This window comes from Streptopelia decaocto, assembly GCF_964273445.1.
Source record: "Streptopelia decaocto genome assembly, chromosome: 7".
In the NCBI taxonomy this organism is placed as follows: Eukaryota; Metazoa; Chordata; class Aves; order Columbiformes; family Columbidae; genus Streptopelia; species Streptopelia decaocto.
The window spans coordinates 39,410,167-39,434,888 of record NC_138661.1 but is presented as its reverse complement, the minus strand read 5'-3'; the positions used below and the strand labels follow the sequence as shown (position 1 = coordinate 39,434,888).

The 24,722-nt window shown below is 36.4% G+C and overlaps 1 protein-coding gene across 1 annotated transcript in view; it reads right to left on the bottom strand.

Moving 5' to 3' along the window:
- TTBK2 (tau tubulin kinase 2) overlaps nt 1-24,722 on the bottom strand; it is a 105,366-nt gene that overhangs the window by 15,727 nt on the left and 64,917 nt on the right. Inside the window, exons 8-13 of the mRNA XM_082058875.1 lie at nt 24,392-24,484; nt 23,297-23,422; nt 19,746-19,903; nt 17,938-18,154; nt 16,351-16,562; nt 14,562-15,165 (exon numbers count right to left, since the gene is read on the bottom strand). Coding sequence (XP_081915001.1) covers nt 14,562-15,165; nt 16,351-16,562; nt 17,938-18,154; nt 19,746-19,903; nt 23,297-23,422; nt 24,392-24,484 — 1,410 coding nt within the window. The remainder of the gene's footprint in view (nt 1-14,561; nt 15,166-16,350; nt 16,563-17,937; nt 18,155-19,745; nt 19,904-23,296; nt 23,423-24,391; nt 24,485-24,722) is intronic.

The window sequence follows — 24,722 nt, the reverse complement described above, 5'->3', positions numbered from 1 at the left end:
CCTAATCAGTTTACTCTTCAGAACTTCTTTCCTAAGTGAAGCTTGTGTATCTATGAGAACAAACCTCATGTATCTTTTCTCTTTTCCCTGCTTCTTAGCTCGACCGCCTACCATGAATATGAGCAATGTTAGTACAAGTCTGCAACTTCTGCAATACCAAACCACCTCCCTGAATCTTTCCAGCTCACCAGCTTCCTCTTACTTTGTGAGCTTTTCTTTACGTATGTCACTTAATTTCTATTTCCTTGCACAACTATATGCCTCTGCAAAGAAATCTGAGCTGCAGTTTGTATGAAAGCATAAAGTGCACGTCTTCACGCTGTCCTGTAATTTACTGGTAGCATCATTCTCACGTGAATAAACCACTACTATGCCCAGCATCTCTGTAGACAACTCACCTAGCTTCCTGTTCACAACAGCCCTCCTACTTTTCAAAATCCTCTCTACCTACTACTTTCATTCTTAGTGACTTTTTAGAGTCTAATGCTTTGTATCCCTTACATTACCTTTCCAGATTAAATCCACAGCAGGCAGGAAATTAAATATAATTAATTATAGATTTACTAAATTACACTGGCTATTTCTACAAATCGACTAACATGGGCATAAGCAGAAGAAATACATGGCTGTAATTCATGGTGTTCTGGAACATGAGACCAGAGATGATTGTAGGTTTCCATACTGAGTCCCTTTCAGCAGTCCCATATATATGGTGTTTCACGCATTGCAGGCATTTGTAGGAACTGGTGGTCTCCAGGATACTACATCCTATTGTTAAAAATTCACACGACAGGCCCTAACCCTAAACTAAAGAGAAGTAACATATGAAGGTTTACTTATATCTGTCTGAAAAGAGGAGCACGTTGCTCTCCACAGCTCTTCAGATATATTCTTTCTGCTATTTTATAATGCTAATTTTTGCACTGATTTATATGGAGGTTGCAATAAATGGGAAGAGGAGGGAATACAGATGCAGAGCTGTGAATGTGCAAGACAACTGTATTTCCACATTCTCTAATGTAATAGCTATCTCTGTGAATGGAGAACATACACATCTCTGTGTACAGTCTTTCTTTAAGGCTTATTAATCATGGCTTAATTTCAGTATTCTTTAAATATCTTCCCTATTCAGCTATTCATATGTCACTTTCCAGGCAAGGGAAGATTTTTTTTTTTGTTCTAACATAAACACATATCCTCAAACATCCAATAGAGCAACTATTGATTGCTCTAAAAGCAGTAGGTTTAATTGATTTTAGAGAATAACTGTCATTGTAATAAGTGGCTAATTAGCTTGGTAACGTGACTAAAACAAGTACTCATTTAATTTGAAACAACTTCTATACAGCACATAAACCAACTGAAGAATATTATTGAAATTATATTGTTGGAGAAGTAGGAAGCAGCAGCACTCACAGACTATCGCTTCATAACACTCACATAATACTCCTGCCATATACTGCTATGAAAAACATGCCAGTACTGTAATATTTTCCTTGAGATCCATGGTCTTTTTCTAACAAAAAAAGTATGAATTTGCCTTAATGCACAGTTCAGAGATGTATAAAGATGGCAACTGATGCCTGTTTCATCCTCCCATCTCATGCTACTATTTCTTTCTTTACAGAAACTGAATTCCTACCTCACCGTGGCTATTTTCTCAAGTCTCAAAAGATCTAGAAATGAAGAACTACTGTCAGAAACTTGGCCACCTGGAGATTTTTTCCTCTGGAAAGCTGGAAACTACTGATTCCATGAGGATTGCGGGTTCATATCACACTTCAACTAGTACAATATATTCAGCATTTCTAAGTCTACATTTTATAAAATATCTAACAGTTCTCAATAGGATGTCAATTAGTTCTCCATGAAAGGTTATGTTCAAGTATACTCTGATGCTCAAGTATACTTCAGTACTCAGTTAAGAAGCAAAACAAAACACTACAAATTAGAAGGTTCCTCCTCTAACAGAGGACACAATAATTACAAAGTGACTTTTTTTTTTTTAATTTATGGTGCAATCACTTTTGGTATATAAAATGTAGTTAAAATATCTTGGCAGGTATTACTATAATGATGTAAGCATCTCTGAGCAAACCTTTGTTTCAGCAGCCAGCTGTGAGAAATATCAGCATATATTTTTCTTACTTTAGAAACAATTTTTACCACTTTTGAATTATCTTTTTGAAGCTAAGCTCTATATTAATATCTGTCCCTACAGAGAGAATACCTGCAATTATCAGAAACAATAAAAACTCAGGCTAATACTTCCTTAGGAAAACCCTGACCTCTCATTTTCAAAGCCATATTATACCTCGTTATTAAGGACAAGTACTTTTTCTTTTTTTTAAAACATAGTATCTTCTTTGAAAAATTCACCTGAAATGCTTTATTCTAAGCCCAGATTGAATCCAAGTAAATGGTCTTTCTTTGTCATGAAAAAAAGACATACATACAGACTCTGAATCACATAAAAACTGTTTTTATGGATAACAGCGGTGGGGTCTGGCAAGTACTGTTTAGATTGATTCTGAATATTCCTCTCCAATATATCACTTCCAATAAAGGGTCATGATGGAGTATCAGGTAATTCAAACATAAGATCTGCTTTAATACTGATGTGAAGATTTCAAACGTTGATTTTTTTTCTGTTTGCATCCAATTCCTGTGAGCCACTGTCAAATTCTAGGTTACTGCTGTGCTGTATTTATGCTTTTTTGTTGTTGTTTACACTTTATTTTTGATTTTTTTTTTTTTGGTAAAGGTAAAAGAGGGTTCCTGTTTGAATAGAAAAGATTCTAAACAAAGCCCCAACAACCTATTAAAAAAAAAACCAAACAACTTCCTGACTTCTGATCCTCCAGTCAGACAGTGAATCCACACATTTGTATGTTGCAGTTATAAGACTGGCACTATATTTGCACATATTGCCCACATCTGCGTTATGCTCACAAGGGAGAAAATCTATGAACACTAAAATTTCGATGTACCAGTACTATTTAATATCTTCATCAATTACATAGACAGTGGGATCAAGTGCACTCTTGACCAGTTTGCGGATGACATCAATCTGAGTGGTGCAGTTGTCATGCCTGGGAGGTGAGACGCCATCCAGAGGGACCTGGATAAGCTTGAATGGCTTGAATGATGTTCCCCCAAGTGCAAGGGGCTGCACCTGGGTCGAGGCAACGCCCGGTATCAGTACAGGCTGGGGGATGAAGGGATTGAGAGCAGCACTGTGGAGAAGGACTTGGGGGTACTGGGAGATGAAAGACTGGACATGAGCCAGCAATGTGCACTTGCAGCCCAGAAGGCCAATCATATCTTGGGCTGCATCAAAAGGAGCATGGCCAGCAGGTTAAGGGAGGTGATTCTGCCCCTCTGCTCTGATGAGACCCCACCTGGAGTCCTGTGTCCAGCTCTGGAGCCTTCAGTACAGAAAAGACATGGACCTGTTGGAGAGGGGCCAGAGGAGGCCACAGAAATGATCAGAGGAGTGGAACAGCTCTGCTGTGAGGACAGGCTGAGAGAGTTGGGGTTGTTCAGCCTGGAGAAGACAAGGCTCAAGGGAGACCTTATTGTGATCTTACAGTTCTTAAAAGGGGCCTATAAAAAAGATGGGGACAGACTTTCAGAGTTTTCAGCAGGACCTGTTGTGACAGAACAAGGAGTAATGGTGTTATAACTAAAGGAGGAGAAGTTCAGGCTGGATATGAGGAAGAAATCTTTTTACAATGAGAGTGGTGAAACATTACAACAGGCTGCCCAGAGAGGTGGTAGATGCCTCATCCCTGGAAACATTCCAGGCCAGGCTGGACGGGGCTCTGAGAAACCTGTTCTAGTTGAAGATGTCCCTGCTCATTGCAGGGGGTTGGACTAGATGACCTTTGAAGGTCCCTTCCAACCCAAGCTATTCTATGATAATATTTATTACATTAATTAGATCTATTATAGCTTAATTACATGAGAAATAATCACTAGTCCTTGGACATTATGCTCTGAATTGTAACCACCTATTTATTTCAAGATTATCGTATGAACTGTCATCATGGAAACAATTGTTGACAGAAGAGTTCATCAGCTCTCCATGGGAAATCCCACAGATCATTTAGCTTTCCTGAAACATCTTTACTTATTCTTTGCTAATAAATTATGATGCTAGAAAAATGTCCTACATCAGGTATGTCTGGGATAAGATTAGCATTAAAAAAAAATAAATCACCACTTCAAGGACAGATGGAATAGATGAACCACATGGTTATGGATTTTTGAAATCTTAAAAGTACTGTGGATTCCAGAAAACATTAAAAACAATTAACTCTTTATAAGGTTTTTTCCTACACTATCACTGTATGTGGACGCTATTACCAATGCTAATTTATTGTCCTGACCTTCACTAGGACTTTTCTGCTGCTTCTGAGAGAGAAACCTGCAGGAGAATGGCCAGCAGGGTTCTCTCACTACAAATGGATGTGTTCTTTACAGGCAACACACTATCTGAAAAAAAATTAAGAAGTTCATACGAAATGCTTGTCCTCAACTGTTAATTCCGTAATTTAGAACTTGGAAAGTTTCCATGGAAAGCACAGCTAACCTAACACGCTGTAATTTTTTAATTCTTCTTTAAACTAAAGGCAGATGTGAAAAAAGCACACCTGAAGAATTTATCTCCTTCAGACAGAAGACTAAGCCTTGGAGGCAGCATTTAGATTTCTGTGTATTAAGCAATTACCTCTGCCACTTGGATAAAAGCAACAAATGAAACTTTTTACTTGTTTGCATTAGGGAGTGTGTAGTTGAAGGTTGTTCAAGAAACATCATTATCAATACAAGATCCAGTTGCTTAGAAGACTGGGAGTAACCCATGAGCTTATGTGTGTCTTTCAGACATCCTCTTTTTTTCTTCTAAAGTAATACCTCCTGATATTCCCCATCCAATGTGGTTTTGTATGAAAAAACAACATATTCCAGAGAAACTTATTAACAAATAAAATAATAACACTGTAGCAGTGATCATATGTCAATTGCCTTTCAAGAACCTAACCTTAACACCTGAAAACAATAAGAATTCTGAATCTGAGTTTGCCTTTGGTCATAAGCATTATCAAACACTCATCAAAATGATGAGTGAAAGCTGTAACATCACAGCAACTTAATTTTCAGGTTAAAACTTACTGAAAAATTAACAGTTATTAACAGTTACCCTGTAATGAATGAGACGGTGTGGTGTAACTTCTGCACGTTTTCCCTACTGACAAAAATGAAATCTATTGTGTAGGAAAGAGTTCCAGTAGCTGTGAGCTGGACTCACTCCTTGAAATGTCTACTTTTATTAAATTCCATGTTGCAAACAGTATTAGCAACCTCTTGGGAAAAACCTAACTTAAGCCTCATGCTGACTCAATATAGTTTCCATCAGGATAGGGAAGAGGGGGGCATAACAATTCTGTAAACCCTGAAATCAGAACCCTTTTTGCTACAGCCAACTTTTACTGTGGCAGCAGTAAAAAAGAAACCAGACTTACTGAACAGAGAAAAGCTTTTCCCTTCTTTGCTTCCAGGACACATCTATTTGATAATGCACCATGTCTTGAACAAATTCTGAAGAGGATTATGGACAAATGTATCCATTCCTGATATTTTTAATGGATAGTGTCATGCTCCATCTTCAGACCGACCCTTACAGATAGGTACAATGCTACACCAGAGTTTTAACTAGCTGAGTTCTAAGGAAAACCTAATGCACATGACAATTTCAAGTTAATGCCACTGACAAATTAAAAAGAATTTTAAAAGAACACTGCAAAAACATATGAGCATCTTTGGGGTTTTGCTTGTATATTTGTCATTAGAAAAGGCATTGTTAAGTGTGAAAACCAATGTAAATGTTCATCTCTTGCTATTGCAGACTAGTGAAACCTGCCAAAATTAGTCCCTAAAAAATGGCAAAATTTACAACATTTATGTGCACTCCTGGCTCATAAACCTAAACCAACCAAAATAAAATGACAATTAAAAGGGATATGCATTATTTCTCTAAATGCCCCTTGAACATGTCAAGAAGTCTTACCTTATTCTTCCATAGATCTCTGAATTCCAGTGAGATGCTTAAAAATTAAGGTAAATTTTTCAACTCAGATCAGTATAGTATTTCTCATCTTGGATATTAATATGCATGTGATGTTTTGCATTTCCATAGCATCTTGTGTAGGAAGATTTCAGAGCATTTTGTAACTAATAATCTTAACTGTATAACTATAAAATAATTTTTAAAATGTTGCAGTAAGGTAGATTAAGAAAATGAAGATAAAATATTTGTGCCAACTAATTATGATTGCTTAACATGAGAGTCGCAGATTATCCTTCCACAATGAATAACCAGAAAATCATTAAATTAAAATTATTCCCCTTGTACATGTCTCACATCAAAAAATGAAAATATGCCAGAATGACACACAAAACTGGAATCCACCTTTGCACAGGGCTGAATGTTATTGTACAGCAGCCAGTTTATTCTGGATGGCTGCCATGGAAGAAGAGGTGTTGACTATCTTACTGAAGAACTAGAGCTGAGAAACCATAGAAATCATAATCTGAGGTCACTGATTTTGATTGTTTCTCAAGACACAGTTACACATTTAGCACACTGTCTACCTAAGCAATGTCTTCACACACAGCCCTGCCCAGTAGCTGCTGCACTCACATCACCTTTTCCACTGACCTCACCCAACACTCTATGCAGTCCTCTAACAGGCAGAGTTCAGGGAACTTATCTGGCTGAAAAATTCACAGAGAGAAAGAAAAAGGTTATATTTCAAGGGGATTTGCTGTACAATTTGACCATGTTATAGAGGAAAAGTATACAAATAGCACTCTGGCCTCACTCTTTAGATTCAAGTACAGTCAAACAACTCATTCTGATTTTTGTCAGCTCTAATGCTGCCAGACTCTTTCTTCATGCTGCATGTTGAATAACTAAGGATAGTTGAAGCAAGAGAGAAGTTCTCTTTATCAAACAAAGGTAGACCTACATCCTATACCCTCTCTGCACTAGTAAGCAAAGAATACACAGAAATTTCATGACATCTTCTATCTGATGTCAAACTAGAGGAAGGTGGGTTACCGTTCCTGAACTCCCACTCATCAACAATCAGGAAAGAAAATCTCTTTGCTTGATTTCTGGAACAAATGTATCATTTTTTATTTTTTAGTATGTGAAAATAAATTGAACAGCACAGACCCTTGACCTCTGCAATTCACTAGTTAATGAACGCTGAACCAAACCACAAACAGCAGGAAAGACACAAAAATATATTTCATACCAAATATTTCTACAAAATAATATAGAATGACATTAAAATATTTTCTTCTTAATATTTAACTGGATAAAAGCTTTAGGTTATTAACATGCACATTCATCTTTCATGCTGCTGGAACTTCTAGCTTGCTAAGTACCTAGCATCACTGCACTGTAGAAAAGAGAAGGACTTGCAAAAGTAGTTCAGTTCTTCAGTGAGCCATAAAGTACACAAGGTCTTCACTGTTGGAATGAACTAAAGAATCACGTGCTCGTGGTTTCCATAGCAAATGAAAAACTGGAAGTTAAATTCTCAGAGTCAGGACTTTCAAAATTACAGCTTGAAAAGGATCACAGCAGTCATGGACTTACCAGGCAAAAGAAAGGAGAGGCTGAGAAGGCTACATATAATCCTTACTCCACTCAGGAGCAGCACCTGGCACAATACCAATTCTTTTTCACATGACAAGAAAGTATATCACTTCATAGCCCCTACAAATATTGCAGCTGTGTTCATTTGTTGGGTACTAAGGAAGCCAGAGAAGACCCTGTGCCAACCTACTTTCTTTGAGTATTGTAAACAGTTTGCTAATTATACCTGAAATACATTCTGATATAGAGACAAAAAACATTAGGTCATTTTGCATTCTGGGATACAAACTAATCCTGAAAAATACTGAAACTTAACTTTTAATGAATATTAATGTGATATGTTGGTATCTCATTAAGTTCACAATAGCGACCAGCTGGGAGCTACTGTTCATCCAGTTCCATAGGCCGAGGGCAGAATTAATTTTTTTTTTAATATATTTGGATAAAAAGCAGCCAGAAATTGCAGGGAAAAAAAAGCACTGCGTTCTGAGTTAACAGACAAAGTGCTGATGTAAGTAGACTAACTACTTTGTTTGCTTTGTCATCACTTACCACTGATACTATGGAAGTTTGAATGAAGCTTATGTTTACGGATTACTTTTAATACCAATACTCCCGTGCATGCTTTACTAAAAAGAAAAAAAAAAATCTTTCACATAGAAATATTTACACTGAAAAATACATTGGAAATAAAGGCAACACAAAATATAATCCAAATGAAATATTAATGGTGAAATGATGATGATGTGTGATGGTCTTGTGCATTAATGCTATGTCATACTGCTTTACCAGTCAACACAAGCTCACATTGCTTAGCAAATCTCAGTATTTTTATGACTAATACACAAATTATGGTTAACTTCAATTATGATTCTGAGTCTTCATCTTTTTCATACTGAAAAGAAAGGGAGAATATAAAACTATGAAAAGTCCCCTTTCTCTAGTGATATTTTTCCATTAGCTATGACTGCTGATGATTCTCATCTTTGCTCTGTATGCTGCAAGCAGTGGAACAATTCATTATTTGTTCATTCCCAATGTAGCAATTTGACTACCTCTAGATCCCTTTTTCTCACGTTAAAATAATTTAAAGGTAGTTCATTTTAATGTGTGGTACTGATTATAGGAGCACATAAAAAATATTTAATCTTAGTTTTGAAAGAAGTCAAAATATATTTTCTAGATTTTATAATCCTATATTTTTGCAAGAGACAATCCATCTGAGGAAGTGAATCTATCTTCCAGAACATCCAGAGAGGCTTGGTGCTCCAGATCATAACCTGAGTAACAGCTCTTTAAATATTCTTCTCTCAATTTAGCTCTTTTAAGTGGGACAATGTATCTTCCTCACAGAGTGTTCCTGACTAATCCTGAACAAGATCCATTCTTATTCCCTAACTTGATCTTCCAAAGTATTTTTTAGGATGTTGTGTATAGCAGTATGACTAGCACATGCTCACTACCAGACTGTGCAGAGCAACTGAAAACGTTAAACTTTGCAGGTGACTGCTACAGTGCAGTCCCTGTTATGAAGACAAGGCGTATTCACCTGCTGAAGTTGTGCTTTTGAGATGCGAATGACAGGGGGGAACTTGTTGCCACAGGGAATGACAGGAAGCTGCCTGTGACCAGTTGAGCGGGAGGAAGAGGAGTGGCTCTCAGCTGACTGACTCCTTGGTAAACCAGCCTCTCTCAGAGGGTCCGAGTGGATGGATAGATAGGCTATAGGGCTCATGGTGCGGAGGATGGGGCTTGAAATTCTTGGAGTGGAGAAATGCAGCATATGAGATGAGTTGAGCTGTGAGAACAACATGGCAAGGAAGAAAATAAGGTTTAAAAATCAGTATTTTAATAATTCTTGTTTATGTCTTGCCAATATGCATTTTCTTGGAAGACTACATTGACAACTCCCTCATGGGCTAAAAGCTGGTAATTTAAGAGGTATCTTAAACCTAATCTTCACATTTTTCCATCGATTTTTAAACAGCCAGTATAAAAATAAAAAGTAAGCATCCAGTCTCTAGCTGGCTCCTACCTTCATTCATTCAGCCAGTAACAGTCTAGGGTAATTTTAAGAAACTAACACAGTCTGTTCGAATGACATTGCGTACACAAAGTAGGTGATGACTGGTCCTTGCAAATGCTTAACACATCTGTGCAACAACGTTGCTTTCTGAGATGACTGTATTTTTAGCATATACAACCACTGCAGTCTTTACAAATGTGACTGTACAACTACGGCTGTTAAGAAATATAACTGACAGATTAATCAGTGAGATTAGTACTAAAACATTTTGATGAAATTTCCTAAACATGGGATTGAACTGTAAGGATATGCTGGCCTGGAGAATCTACGAACAATTGCTTCACCTTGAACTACATCCCTCAGACATTTAGAAAAGAACAGAAAGAAAAAAAAAGGAACTGTAAAGTCGAAGTGTTCCAAACCAATAATTTTAGAGAAAGTACATTTTCAAATTGGTTATTGATGATTCTAATAAACCTATAACTTTGACGTACAACTCTGAAATCAACTGATTCTTTACAAGACCTTTTAAGACATTGAATAGATATCTGATGGTGACATATCTAAATACCTGTAAATGAGATTGCTATATACAGTTTGCAAATCTTTGTTCCAAGTATATTTAGACAAAACCATGAAAGCAAAGATATGGAAACCTTTTGCAAGCTTGATGAAGGTGATTTTCTGTTTCCTAACATGGTATTTGCAATTCTAATCTGTATTCCTTGGAAACAGAGAGCACCTATCAAGCATTTCAGTTTCCAAGGAAAAGGTATTTTGAATTGTGTCAGTCCTAAAGCTTCAGCTCCCACAATGCATAGCTGTCTCTCAACTGGAAAAACAAGTATTTCCAGTGTCTCATAAAAGCAGCAACAGAGGATGGAAAGTACAAGAAAATTAAACAACTTAGAAATTGGAAATAAATGGGTATTTAAGAGCAGGTTTTTGCTAAAATATAATAGTAGCTCAATGTACAAAATGCTAATTTCAGCAATACCTCTAAATAATTAAAATTAGTAGATTCACACAGTCAAACCTCTTCTATAACCAGGCAATATATATACATACATATATATATATATATATATATATGGTATTAGGTTGTCAAGTAAGTGTGACCAGAGCAAACTGTTGTTTAATTTAAACTGGCAATGAAAATGGAATTAGCTGCTACATACTGGATTACTTCAACTCCATTATTACCTCTTTGCTGAAATATCTGCTTAACAAATATATGTTGCAAAGTTTTGTACATGCACTGTATGGAGTTTGCTGCAATTCAATACAAACACAGTAAATTAATGAAGCCACGGTTCGACAACACAGCAAGTCCAGCTTTAGGCTCTTTGTACGAGGTCAAGAAAAAGAAAAACAGAGCTGCATGATGCAAAGTGTTGTCCCAGTAAATTCACCATTAATTTGGATCAGTTCAAATTCTTTTGACAGATTAACTTTGTACCAGCAGATACTACAGCGAGTCAGGTACGATCTGTCCTCCTGCAGCCAAAGTCAACATAAAGCCATTCTGAGAGCATCAGGTCAGTATACATACCCTAGCACGTTCCGAACAGTTCAACAGAAATGTGACCATGTGCCCATCACTGAGTCAGATCAAACTGGTATTTGCTGGTAGTACACAGAATCCGTATTGCAACTGGAAAACCATGACTGATAACATGAAAAGTCGTTCTCCTACCGGTAGGGTTTTTTTCATAATAGCATAATTTGCTGTAATTTTTTATGCCTGAAACTTGCTCATCCCAAAGCAAATAGCTTACACATTTTTCTCTTATTTTTTGAGTTCAGGTTTCCTTCCTGAACTGCTACAAGTTTACATTCTTATTAGAATGCTGATGTTGTGTGAAACAGGTAAGAAATTATATCATCATCAATTACAGGAAATCCACATACACACACAATTTCAGAAAGAACATCTGTCTACAAATGGAGGGGCTGCAGACCAGGGATTTCTCTCCTTTAGGAGCAAAGAAAATTATGGATGAGTATATGAAACTTTAGTTTGTCACACAGAAACATCCTTGCTACTAATTACTGCTTAAATAGTGAGCAGTAAAGCCCTGAAAGAAATAAAGAATAAAAAGAATAATCAAATTAAAAAAAAAAAAAAACAAAACTATTTGATTCATTCACCACTGAAGTAATTGCTCGCATATTTAACAAATCTATCAGAATAAGATCAAGGAACATAATTCATCATACTTTTGCCTACGTGATAGTGAAAGAGGTCACTAGAATTCCATATGGGAGGTACATTCATAAGCACGATGACCATGAATGCTAACATGTCCTATTGTTTCAAGCTGTTTGAAATGAGTAACTGTTCAGAAATTATATTAAGCTATTATACTACTAAATTTTCAATATCTATTCTTAGCCCTTTTTAATAAAAGTTTAGTCATTTGATTTATGGTCCTAAATTTACATTCTTGGATCCAAGCCTGCTCTAAGTAACAGGTGCAATATAATTAAATCAGCAGAAAAGTAAAATCTGACCCTTTGCCCTTTATTTGTATTGTCAGGAAGAAGCTACCTAGTAACATTAATAAAGAACAAACACATTTGATCCACAAATAAGGATTGCATTCAAAGAACAGTTTCAGGTGGGTAAATGCTTTGAGGAAGAAGGAAAAGGACTCTACCAAACAGCTCCCTGAGGTCAATGGGACTCTGGAATAGAGAACTACTATATGAAGAGGCATATATATATATATATGTACACACACACACACTCCCTGTGAAGCAACTAAGACACTCACAACAGCTAAGTTCTGGTACCCACCTCAAGGAATATTTAAGTATATTATTTTATTATCAATGAAGGACAGAAAGAACAACTCACCCCTAAATATCCTCCTGGGCTTTGTTTGGCTTTCAAAGGCTAATGAAGTCGATGGAAGACTACCAGAAATTGCCATCACAGTCGGAACAGACACACTGCATAGACACGCTGTTCCCAGTTTCTAAATCAGCCAAATAATTTCTATTTTTTTTTACTCCCAGTTCAGTTTATATTTTCAATTCCACATAACTGACCTCCAAAACAGCAAGCTTCTTCCTGCCATTCATCTTGCCCTCACAGCACTACTTGCCCTTTCAGGAAAATATAAACCATATTCATTTCCCCCATTTTTGAGATAGGTCATAACAAATATCCCTTACCTGCTTGCAACACCAAACTAAAACATAATCCCACTCATATCTACTTCAACCAGCATTTCTTCCAAGACATATTATAATTAATTCACCTTGTTTATAATTATTTCTGCTCCCCTGCTCAGAAGCTTCTTCCTTTCCAGATAAAGATATCGTCCATGACTTGCACTGTACAACATGATACTTGTATCACCTCTACTTTCAGTTTTAAGTAAAATAGCTGCTTCCCCAAAACTCAAGATTGTATAAAGTGGAATAGTGCATTTGCATACAAAATTACAGGCTGTTTTTTAATGGCTTTTGAAAGAAAAACAACTGATAATTAGTATTTTGTACAGGACTAAATGTTGCTCTTTCTTGTATCTTTTACTAAAACTAATATTAGAACACAAAATTGAACAACTGAAAACAACCAAGCAATTGAAATTATTCTTTCACCTTTACAAGTTTCTAACCCATCAAAACTCTTTTCATGCAACTAATATTTCAACTTAAATCTCAAAAAATCTTCCATTTAACACAGATCTCTATTTTGGATCATGCAAAATGAATCTTGTGTAAACTACATAATTCACAAAGTATGACATCTAAATATAACCTTGTATGAAAGATAAAATCTTCTGCATTTGAAATTTTACTGTTCAGCTATAGTTAATTACATTGAGTAGTTCATTTTCACCATAACCGGTATTTCACACCTTATAATAAATGAGTGGTTGGGAAAAAGTTCCTTTTTCTAATGAGCTGCCTGTAACTTTCATAAGAAGTGGTGATAAGTGAGGTAGAAGTATAGCCAGGTTTCTTGGCTGAAAGGAGCTTGAAAGAATTGTCCTTTATATCACAGATGACGCAATATCTACCAAGAAAAGGGGAGAAATAAACCCAGGAGCTGATTCCCAATCATTTAACCATTAGTCTCACTTCCTCCTGAAGTAAAGCCAAAGAAGTCTTTGTTTACAGTCAATGACAGAGGAGAAAAAAAGGTAAATGTTCAAAATCTATACAAAGGATAATTCTTTAGAAAAGACAGAGAAACACAAAAAGAAGAGAATGCAATGGAAGCAAAGTCATCTGTCTTAGTGAAAAGAAAATTCCGGGAGCAAAGCAGTAGTTGCAACATTATCTTGGAAGAGAGAAGTAGCAACAATTTATAAAATCCAACAAATTGTTTGTATAACAACCATTAGAAATTTCAGAAGAAACAGGAAGAAACAAAAAGGAATTCGAAAATAAAAGACTACATCAATGATAGTGAGAGAAAATAACTCCCTGTCTTTAATTTCAGTTAGTCTTTTCCTGAAACATTGTAACACAGTACTTACATGCTCATTGTAATTTTATGTTTATGTACTGCAAATATCAAAAACATATTTGCACGTGTATCTCACTGATTAGGAATCACTGCATAAGGAGCTTCTTTATAGATACAAGTATATGTAAGATTGCTTGTTTTTAAGTGAGGCCAGTTCTGTGGATCATACTTGCAGAACTAATAGTCATGTCCACGGAAGCGTGTAAACATTCATATAACAGAACATGGAAGATCTCTCCTCAGGAATCAAGTCCAAGCCCTGATGAAACTAGGAATTTCTGCTACATTATTTTATTTTAGACACTGCCTTTTCCCTTGCTATCTTCTCATATAATTCTGAATAAAGAGAGGTTCAATAAAACAGCGACCAGTTCTCTTACCGGAGTGAGTGCTCCTTCTGCTTGAGCTTCCATAGGACTTGTAGGTGTGGCTGCAAGAAGCTGTCCAGCAGCTCCGGACAGAAGTTCCAATTTATCTGTAAGCTGTTCGGAAGCAGTAGGATGACACTCCACGGCTAGAGCAAACTCCACGCCTGAAGTTTGGTTCTTGGCATGGACACTGTGTCCTACCCAACCACCCTGTCTGGGCTGCTCTTCTGGAGGAGTCTCCTCTAGAACTTGTAGTACCTCTGGCTCTTCATCTGAGGGACTTCCAGTTGTTTTGTGCCTTAAAGCTTCATTTGTCCTGAAGTCCTGCAAGTCCCGTTCCTTATCTATTATCACCCATTCCTTAGAATCAACCTCCTGCCTGCAGGAGCTTAAGTTGACAGCTACAAATCCATTGCTAACAACACCATCAACATGTTCTGGAGAACTAGGTGACACAGGTTTTGAAGCATCTGGAAGATACTCTTCATCATAGTGCCAAACATGGTCTGTGCGGGCAGTCACAGGAGCAGGAATGGGCGTTTTCTGAGAAAGGGGAGGAACAGCAGCAACAGGAGTCTCTGTCGCAGCATTCAAGTTTTTCTGCGCCTTCTCCAAACTGGAGAAAAGAAGGTAACATCTGAATTAGTTAAGAACTAATTAAATAACATAAGCTACATTTGAGTTTTTTCAGTGGAGGAAAAACTAGATTTACATAAAATTTTCTTGTAATATTTTAGAACAAACTACAATAGTTGGAGATCCACAATTTGAGACATATAACTGTGATGTCAAGTAAAAATGGGCATACGGTCTTAGAAATTTGCATATATCCTAAGTGTAATTGTAATGTATCGTGTTGTATTGTAAATGTAATTACCAGAAAGGAGAATAGTGAGTGGATACCAATTCAGTGGTGAGGCTACCACCATATGTCCACTGTACCTAATCTGTGCTACAATGCAGAGAGACTCAAAGCAGAACAGAGGAAAGAGATGTCTCTAGCAGCAGTTAGTAAATGGTTTCAAGAATAATGTTATTGTTTTGATTGATTCCTTATTTATGCTTTGCGTAACTTTCTTCACCAAATTCGAATTCCTAAGCTCTCTATGATGCACTTCAAAGGATTTTGCCATTGCCATAATGTCATCTTCTCCTGTCCCCACTCTGCCTCTGCCTTTCAGTCAGATTTCACTGTGCCCTTCTCCTATTATTCTTTCTATACATAGGTAAATTGACTGAATCTGTTCTCATACATGTGTCTCTTCTCTACTTTCAAATTCCACTTTAAGACCTCTGCCTTCTATTAAGATTTTTTTTTTATGGTGATGCAACACCTTTGGGCATAACTAAACCTGCAGGTAGATTTCTAACGTTACTTCATAACTCCACTTCTTGTAAACTGTCCTTCTCATGTCATTTAATCTAATCTCATGTTGCATTTATTGAGAACCTGATGTCATTGTTCTTATTTAGGATGAGTTGTACTGACCGTCAAAGACTGTCCCACTGAAGAAAAAAGTAATACACATCAAGGTTACACCACTAGGTCTTGAAATCAAAAATTCTCAAGTGTGGAAGTCTGACTTTAACTGTATAGTAGCACTATTTTTTTTTTAAAAGAAGCTGTCAAGTGGTGAAGTGCATTACTTGAGCAATATTATTAACATAGCAAATACTTCGGTGTAGCTTGCGTAAGAATAACTCAGCAACTCCATTCCTGGTTTTCACACAGTAGAGTAAAGATGATAGTATCTTAGCTACATATCCTGAAGAGATCTAAGCATAAAAATAATTTCTTTACCAGGTCTCAAGAAATTTATCAGTGTCTGGCTTTGACTCCAATGTCAGGCGCTTCTCCAGTTCAAAGCTGTGAATTGAACGCAGCTTTCGCACCAGTGGAACATCTCTGTCTACCTGGGTGGTCTCTGAGCGGACACGAATTGGAGAACCAAGACTCGGTGCATTAAGCATTCCATTCACCGGCCCATGGCTGTTTTCTTCCTCTGTGGCAGCCTGTGCAAAAAGTCACATAAAAATGTCACTCACTAGGAGCAGCAAAACAGAGTAAGACAAGGTACTACGTGGTAAATGCCATCCAGGTTTTTAGCCAGTGATAAGCCAATCTGTATTTGAGATGGTCCTTAAGTTCATGCAATAGTTAAGGTAGTTTAGATATGCTCTTCAGCACACACCTGCAACCGATAGAATACTAGTAATATACTAGTTCTGGGAAGGTCTGAGAACAAGAGTCTCAAAAACCCTGTAATACACTTAAATTTGCTGTGATATTTCACACCCATCTCTGAAATTTTCTTTAATAATAGTCTGAAACCTGGCACTTGGTAGTATCTTCAGTCTGCTTTACAGTCAAGTGTTCTTATTAAAGAGTAGTTTCCAAGCTGTCTTTATGATTCTCTGGAGCATCTAACAATGGTACACACTAAATCTACTAGATATTTCTGTGACTTAGAACTACGTTTTAGTCCAACCATTTTCCATCTTGCATACCAACTGAGCAGGATTTAGAGCTGGGAAATCATGATCATCCTTAGTTTCAATGGGTAAAATTAATATAAATTGCCTTTGTTTAAATCAGAGCAATTCTCCTTTTTCCCTCTTTGGTTAAAAATTAAAAAAAAAAAAAAAGAAAAAAAAAACAAAGGAAAACCCCACAAAAACAACAACAAAAACCTGAACAAAAAAATAAGCACATTTGAAAAGAGGCCCCATGCCTTATTCTTTCCCACAATACACTTTTCTAGTAAAAAAAGTAACAGCCTCAAAACTAGATAGCTCTCCTAGCTAAAGAACATTTCAGTAGTAGATCCCTCTTCATGTCTAAAACATTTTTATATCGAAGAAACAAGGCTGCATTTGTTTGAGTACGAAATGTTGTGATTGTGAGCAAGGGAGACAGGAACCACTTCTATGAGACCACTTTTCAAAATTAAAGAGCATTGTCTTCTGAAGACCAGCCCATGAACCTCTTTGGATCAGTACAAAGGTATCATATCTTATGGAGACAAAACCACCAAGTGAATTAAATGGAACTGCCCATCACTCTGCCAATCTGTCAGCTGAAGAACAACATTAAACTATTTTTTGTATATTCACTATCTAACTTCTACACATGCAAGATTTGCTTTGGTTTCATTCAGCAAGCAAGAATCAAAATCATATCTGAAGAACACAAATAAGAATAAATTACAAAGAATCTCAAATAATCAGCAATCTACTACTCATGTGTTAGGTCTACCAAAAACCTTGTTTTCTTAGACTATTCTGGTTAATTAATGCAGTAAGATTGCATTATTAATTATATCTTATGTGCACTATAAGGACAGGAAACTGTTCAAAGATGGTCTTCACAATGCAGATTTCTAAGTACCTTACAGATCCCTAGTTTTATTTTGTTTCTGTTTGCATCCATTTCTTCCCAAACATCTTTTTCCTGAGGACGCTGATGCCCAGGGGATCCAGGTAGTTTCTCTGGTGAGACAGCAACTGGAATACCATTCTCTCCATCACTGAGCTGTTCATCAGGAAAGACTTCATCTGTGTTTTCTCGCAGCAAATCTCCTGGGATAGGAGTTGCATTGGCAATTCTACAAAAGTAGTTAGAAAAATCAGAAAGGTAAAAATTTGGGCACTCTAATGGGTTTCTTGAAATTTTTTTCTACTCTAAATTATTTTCTGTTTTTAAAAGAAAGAAAAAATATGACAAGAAAAAGCACGCTTCTTTAAAAAACTAAGTCTTGTAAAGTATTTAATATTAAAAAACCCACTTCTTGGCTTTCACAATTTATGTCTCTTTAATTTAGGCACATAACAAAATGTAGAAATAAAAAGAAAAAAAAAATAAAAACCAACTCACTTAGAAACTAGTTTTTTGAAATATTTTTGAAGCAACTTCTGAGAAAATTTGTTAGACATCATTTCCAGGCTCAGTTTCACTCCTAACTCTTCTATACATGTTTTTCTATTCAAAAACATTACTTGCAACTTTCATAATATAGTTTCCTTTTCCAAAAAAATTGGTAGAATAACAAAACATACAGTGAGAGGAAGAGAGATCACTCAGCAAACTAAATGCAGTTTTAATCACTATTCTTAACAAAGTGCTATTTTGGTCCAATTGTTGATAATCAAAACATAACTCTAATGCTAACAAGTCATTACATTTTAATTAAAGTCCTGTAGTCCCATTAATTTGAGGCTAAATAAGGCTAAGGCTTAGCTCAGTATCTGAAACAGAATTAATGGTATTCCTACAAGGTGAATGGTCAAAAGGTCAATTAAAAGTGATTCCTTTAGAGTCACCAAAATTGTTAACTGCAGCCAAGACTATAAATAACTCCAGTGTGATGCTTAGTGTGATAATGGGACAGAATCATTTGCAGAATTACTGTCAACTTCAGTGTGTTCAGTGGTGCACCCTGTACACCCATGTAATATTCACACCAGTTAATGTCTCCACTGACATTTATTTTAACACTTTTTTTTTTTAATTACCTTGAACTACTGGGAATTCAATACATTCTACATGAAATTCTGGCATTTTTCAGCCACACTATACTGTCAAAAGTCCTACATCACAACCTTCATGAATCTTAGATAAAAAGTTGATCTACTCAAGGCCTAGAACAGGCACAAAATCTTCCTCTTCACCTATAAACACCTCTCCAGCTCCCTGAGATGAGTGTGGGTATTATTAAACATTGCACTTCATCCAATTTAATTACAGAAGGTCTCAAAGACCCCATTTAATGTTATTTTAAACATGACCAAAATCTACTTCCAAGTTTCCTATAAAGATCCATTCATTTTTCAAAGTTGTAAGGAAATTGCAGCTTGTAGTTTATTCAAAGCTTACAGAAGACGACAGATTTATTTCCAGGCAGTTAAAATCAGGACACATAATTTGGTTTCACAAAATATGATCTAGCAAAGGATGGACTAGCAAATTTATGTGCTATTTCCTGAGCTACTATTTTTTATTGCTATAAATTTAGGACCGCAGTGCTGATCTGTCAGGATAATATAAACAGGAACCCTAAAAAGGGAAATACTTCAAATACTCCCAAACCTCCATTCCTCTATTTATTCAACATCCTGCAGAAAAAAATAAATTATGGAGATAATTTCCCTTTGGTACTCTGCAGCTGCTTTTTAAGGGACCACAACGTGCACACATACCCAATTGCAGCTGGAGTAAGACGAGTGTGTAACTGAGGTGTGGTTGAAGTTGTTGTTGTTGTCAGAGAGCCATCAGTTCCACTCTTCTCCCAGTCAAATGGGTCACTTTCAATAACCCCAAATGTTTTCATGCTGTTGTCAAACACTGACATGAGAAGCTAAAAATGAAGAAAAAAGTTAATAAGCTTCATTTTTGTCTAAGAGACCAAGCAATTAAGAAATATCCTCCTTTAATACTTCAACATGTCTCTTCTTCAAGATTTTCACTGACAATTTTCCAAAAAACCCAAAAGAGTTCTTTATATTAACCATTTCTTATTTTCCAACATTTCAAAGTTAAGATATACAAAATTGTGTTTTATTAAAAACAAACAAACAAACAAACAAACCCACAACAACAAAAACACAAAATAAACACAAAATAAAACACATCTGTGTTTTTATGAGTAAAGAGAGGCAAGGATACACCATAGTCTTCCATAAAAAGACAGAAAGACACACACTCACACACACACACAAAGGCATAACTACATTGCTGCAGAATAGCATCCAATGGCTCTCCAGCAGCAGAAGATGAAAGAATATATTTGGCAATGCAATTAGAAACCAAGGAAATTAATAACGAGTACATAGGGAAGGATACTGATTTCCTAATTCATACATTTCTGTCATTTTAAACCATGTATTACTTACTTTATCCAATGCTGACATTGATCCCACAGAAACGACATACTGAAAGTTTTCTATCCTCATTTTATGCTATGAAAAAGCATCTAGAACAATTTGTGTCCATGACAGAGAAAGACAAAACTTTGTCTCATTCTAGTCACTGGTGGGAAGGTTGGATCCATATCACATCATCTCTCACTCTTCAACATTTCTAAAATTAATCGGGGTTTGTTTGGTTGGGGTTTTTTTGTTGTTGTTGTTTATTCCTTGCTCTAGAAGCTGAAACTCTAGTTTTCATTCTTTCTTCCAACCAAGGATGCCGAAAATTTTCCTCTGGCCTCTTCTAAAAATATATACCCTGTGGCAACTTAAAATAGATGGGAAGTTTGGATTGTTTTTCTTGTATAAAGTGGTCATATCCATTTTATCCTTACTCTCAAGAACATTTGGTGTGTGATCTATCCCAGTCAGTTTGGAAACCCTACTGAAGTACACAAAGCTATAGTTCACTCTCTGTCCCATACGTACTTTTCTTTATTCTCTGCTTCCTGTAAACCTTTAGCAGTCTCTCTGAAGTAACTTTTAAGGTCATTCTCCTTTAAATCTTTCCTACAATTTCTGCTATAATGCAAATATAAACTCAATTGCTTAATGAGGTCAGGAGGCTGAGGCAATGTGTGCCTAAATACCTGAATAAAATAAACATGTGCCATTGCCAAACCAACCGTGGATTCTGGGCCTATATCATTAAGTTTTTAGAATGTGAACACTTCAAAGCAGGGATCTCAACCATGTACATTCTTGTTCCATGCCTAACCATAAATACGAGCAAAGAACAATACATACTGAAGATACGAATAACGTTGCTACAACAAATACTAGTTAAGAGAGAGATCAGAGCTGAAATGACCAGGGAAAGTAAAGCACTTTCTCATTGCTCTCAATAAAACCACCCTGCTCTGGACCATCTTGGAAGGCTCAGGTTGCAGCCACACAACTGCACATGTTCTGTGACCAGAGGACAGTAAATAACTGGGCTGTCTCTGTCATGGAGAAACTCTGTCCTGGTATCATGTTAATCCCTGAGTGCATCTGCTATGTTAGATACAGGCAGACCACAGAAAAAGGTTTTGCAAAAATCTGCAAAATGTCCAGTACATAAAGGGGACCTACAAGAAAGCTGGAGAGGGACTTTTTACAAGCGCAACCAGTGATAGGACAAGGCGTAATGGCTCTAAACTGAAAGAGGGTAAGTTTATATTAGATATAAGGAAGAAATTATTCACCATGGGGGTGGTGAGGCACTGGAACAGGCTGCCCAGAGAAGCTGTGGATGCCCCATCCCTGGAAACACTTAAGGCCAGGCCGGACAGGGCTTTGAGCGACCTGGTCTAGTGGAAGGTGTCCCTGCCCATGGCAGGGAGGCTGGAAATGGATGATCTTTACGGTCCCTTACAACCCAAACCATTCTACGATTTTGTGATTCCATGCCTATGTACACGTTTTATCATTCAGGGTATATCATGTAAATAAAACATACTTACCAGCCTACAATCAAGGTTTTTCTATGCAACATTAAAATTTCTGCAATCAGTAATTTTTACCACAGAAGAAAAAGAAATCTGATTCATCTTTATAACTAGGCACGCAAAACACTAAAAACTTTCTTCATCATTTACGTCATTTAATTGCAAACTATAGCATAAATTCTATGGAAATTTGTAATAAAAAGGGGAAAAAAAAATCAAGATATTTATTTTTCAGGAATGCTGAACATTCTCTGTACTTTACTAAGATATTTTTTATATTCAAATTTTTGCAGGAAAATAGTTGTTTTGTTTTTTTTTCAAATGTGCAGAAGAACACACTGGTACTTTTAGATAAATTCCCTTGCTAACAGGAAATTAGTTATCCCTTGAGATTTACAGTTCTTATTTTGAATCTTACGTATCTTGATTTCCCTGTTAATCTTACCAAGTAAAGCACAGAAATCAGTCTTATCGAAGTTACAATTCCAGAATTAGTCAGAACGATTTATTTATTCAGTTGAACCAATTCCTTCTGGTTTTGCTGAATTAGTGAGTTGAACAGATGCCCAGCGGCAGACAGACAGTGCAAGCGGGAAGCTGACAGCAGGGTGTGTTTCAGAAAGCCAGAGGGAAGGCACACAGGGACAATTTGTCGTGGTGTAACCTCAGATCAGTCTGGGAGACTGAAAAAGCTCTCAGTCTCTCTTTCCCTGTTTTTCCTGAGCATTCCTCTGCTGACTTCCACATACTGGTATAGAACAAGTTTCTATCTTTGAGTTTTATTTATTTTTAAATCATGGGTCAACACAGAATAAGACACATATTCTACGGCATGTCCTCTCAGCACCTATCACGTTATCACTGAGCTGAGGCTATCTATTTCAGCAGGCAATACTCTCTTAAACAAAGAAAAATGACTAGTTTTCTGGTGACCTCTGTAGGCAGTGTCAGTCTTCAAACCCCACCATGTCTGCATTTTGTAGGTGCTGAGCTCCAGATTTTATAAAACTGACAGAACGACTATCACTGAGAGAACAATCTGATCAATTTAACTTAAGAAGCACCCCCTACAGCCTATGATCGTAGGATAACTCCTCATTCTAACAGAATACTGACTGCAAAGCAACTGCCAGTTGTTTTCAGAAACTTAACTGCCTTAATTCTTCCCAAATGGAAAAGAATTACATCTTTGAACCACAAAGTATCTGCAGATGGTCCTTAAAATAACTTTGTGGTGACACAATCCATAATCACTACCAAGACTGCACAATGAAATCACAAGAAACTGAAGATGAAACAGCACAAAATTCTGCTACTTAAAAATCAGAAAGACAAAGTAGTAAAAATGTTTACCTGGTAATCAGGCTTTGTAAAGTAATCTAAATTAGAAATGTGATCCAGAAAGACGTTAAATTCTTGAGGAAGATGTTTCAACATAAGCCTGTGCTCGTACCTTTCTTTAATGGAGCCCACTTGCTCCTAGGAGTAAATAACACAACAAACATAAACATGCCTTTACTTTGCTACAACATATTCACATTGTATCTTAAAGCCATTCAATACACTACCCACCAGAAAAATGTGTAAGTACATGACAATGAATAAGACTGAGGAAGACCATTCTACATCAGATAGCAAGAGATTCTGTCCTTGACCTCAGTACACAGGCAAAATAGTGTACAAGCTTCAACTTCAGTATGAAAAACCATTTAATTTTCTTCTGTGTTTGAATGGTGCCTGATATCAAGGACTGTCATTAGACACTCCAAACCTTCTAAAAAGCAGGTTTTAAAAATTTAATTATCTTGTTGCATCATCTGTAGTTCAGTCACTTCTTGGTGTAGATTGGGCCATCATAGTATAGTGCGTAATGTTAGTAAACCCTGTTTAGTATAAGATAAGTAAAACAAAACCAAAAAAAGAGATGCTACTTTTACACCACATTGTCATCTACCAATGCAAAAACCACATCACAGTAACCTTGTTTCAATTTAATTTCAAAATAAATTGAAAGAAGTAATAATAGGCTAATTAGATGTTGCACTACTGCATATTGACTGATTCACTTTCATTAACCAACAAATAAGAAATGCGCATTTCAAAAATAATCAAAATATATAAGAAATTCTAAGTGTGTGATAGGCGAAATCAAAAAGTATTCAAGTGAAAACAGGAAAATTAAGTAAGTGGCATATATACAATTACTATTGCTTTTTAAAACATTTGCAAACTAGAAGCACAAGACAATTTCTGCCTAGAACAGTTCATAAAACTTGATTGCTTTTTACACCATGACACCAGCAATGAGGACTAACACTAGGAAACACTAGAAAATATACTGTTAAAATTAATGAACCAGTGATTCTTAGTGGAATCATTATCATAGCATTCACTTGAAATCCAGTATTAAATCTCCCTTGTGCTCTTTGGTTTTACTTCTAGGTTTACCTTATCTTTTATTTTTCTCCAAGGCAGTTGCCCAACCACGAATTCCACCAACATGTAGAAGAGGGACCAGAGGTCATCATGCCGACCCATTTCCTGTGAAAAATAAATATTATTCTAATGCATCTTATAAATACCTATAAACCAAAAGGGAAGATAGATTCTTTGGTGCTCTGGGGACTTAAATTATTATACATAAAAATTAATATGATCAACACTGCAAAACAAGTTCATATAATTAAATCCAGCAACTATTTTAAGCAGAAACATACGTGTGAATTTCCATAGAAGATACAGAGAAACAAAACAGAAGTTGAAGTGTATTAACATTGCA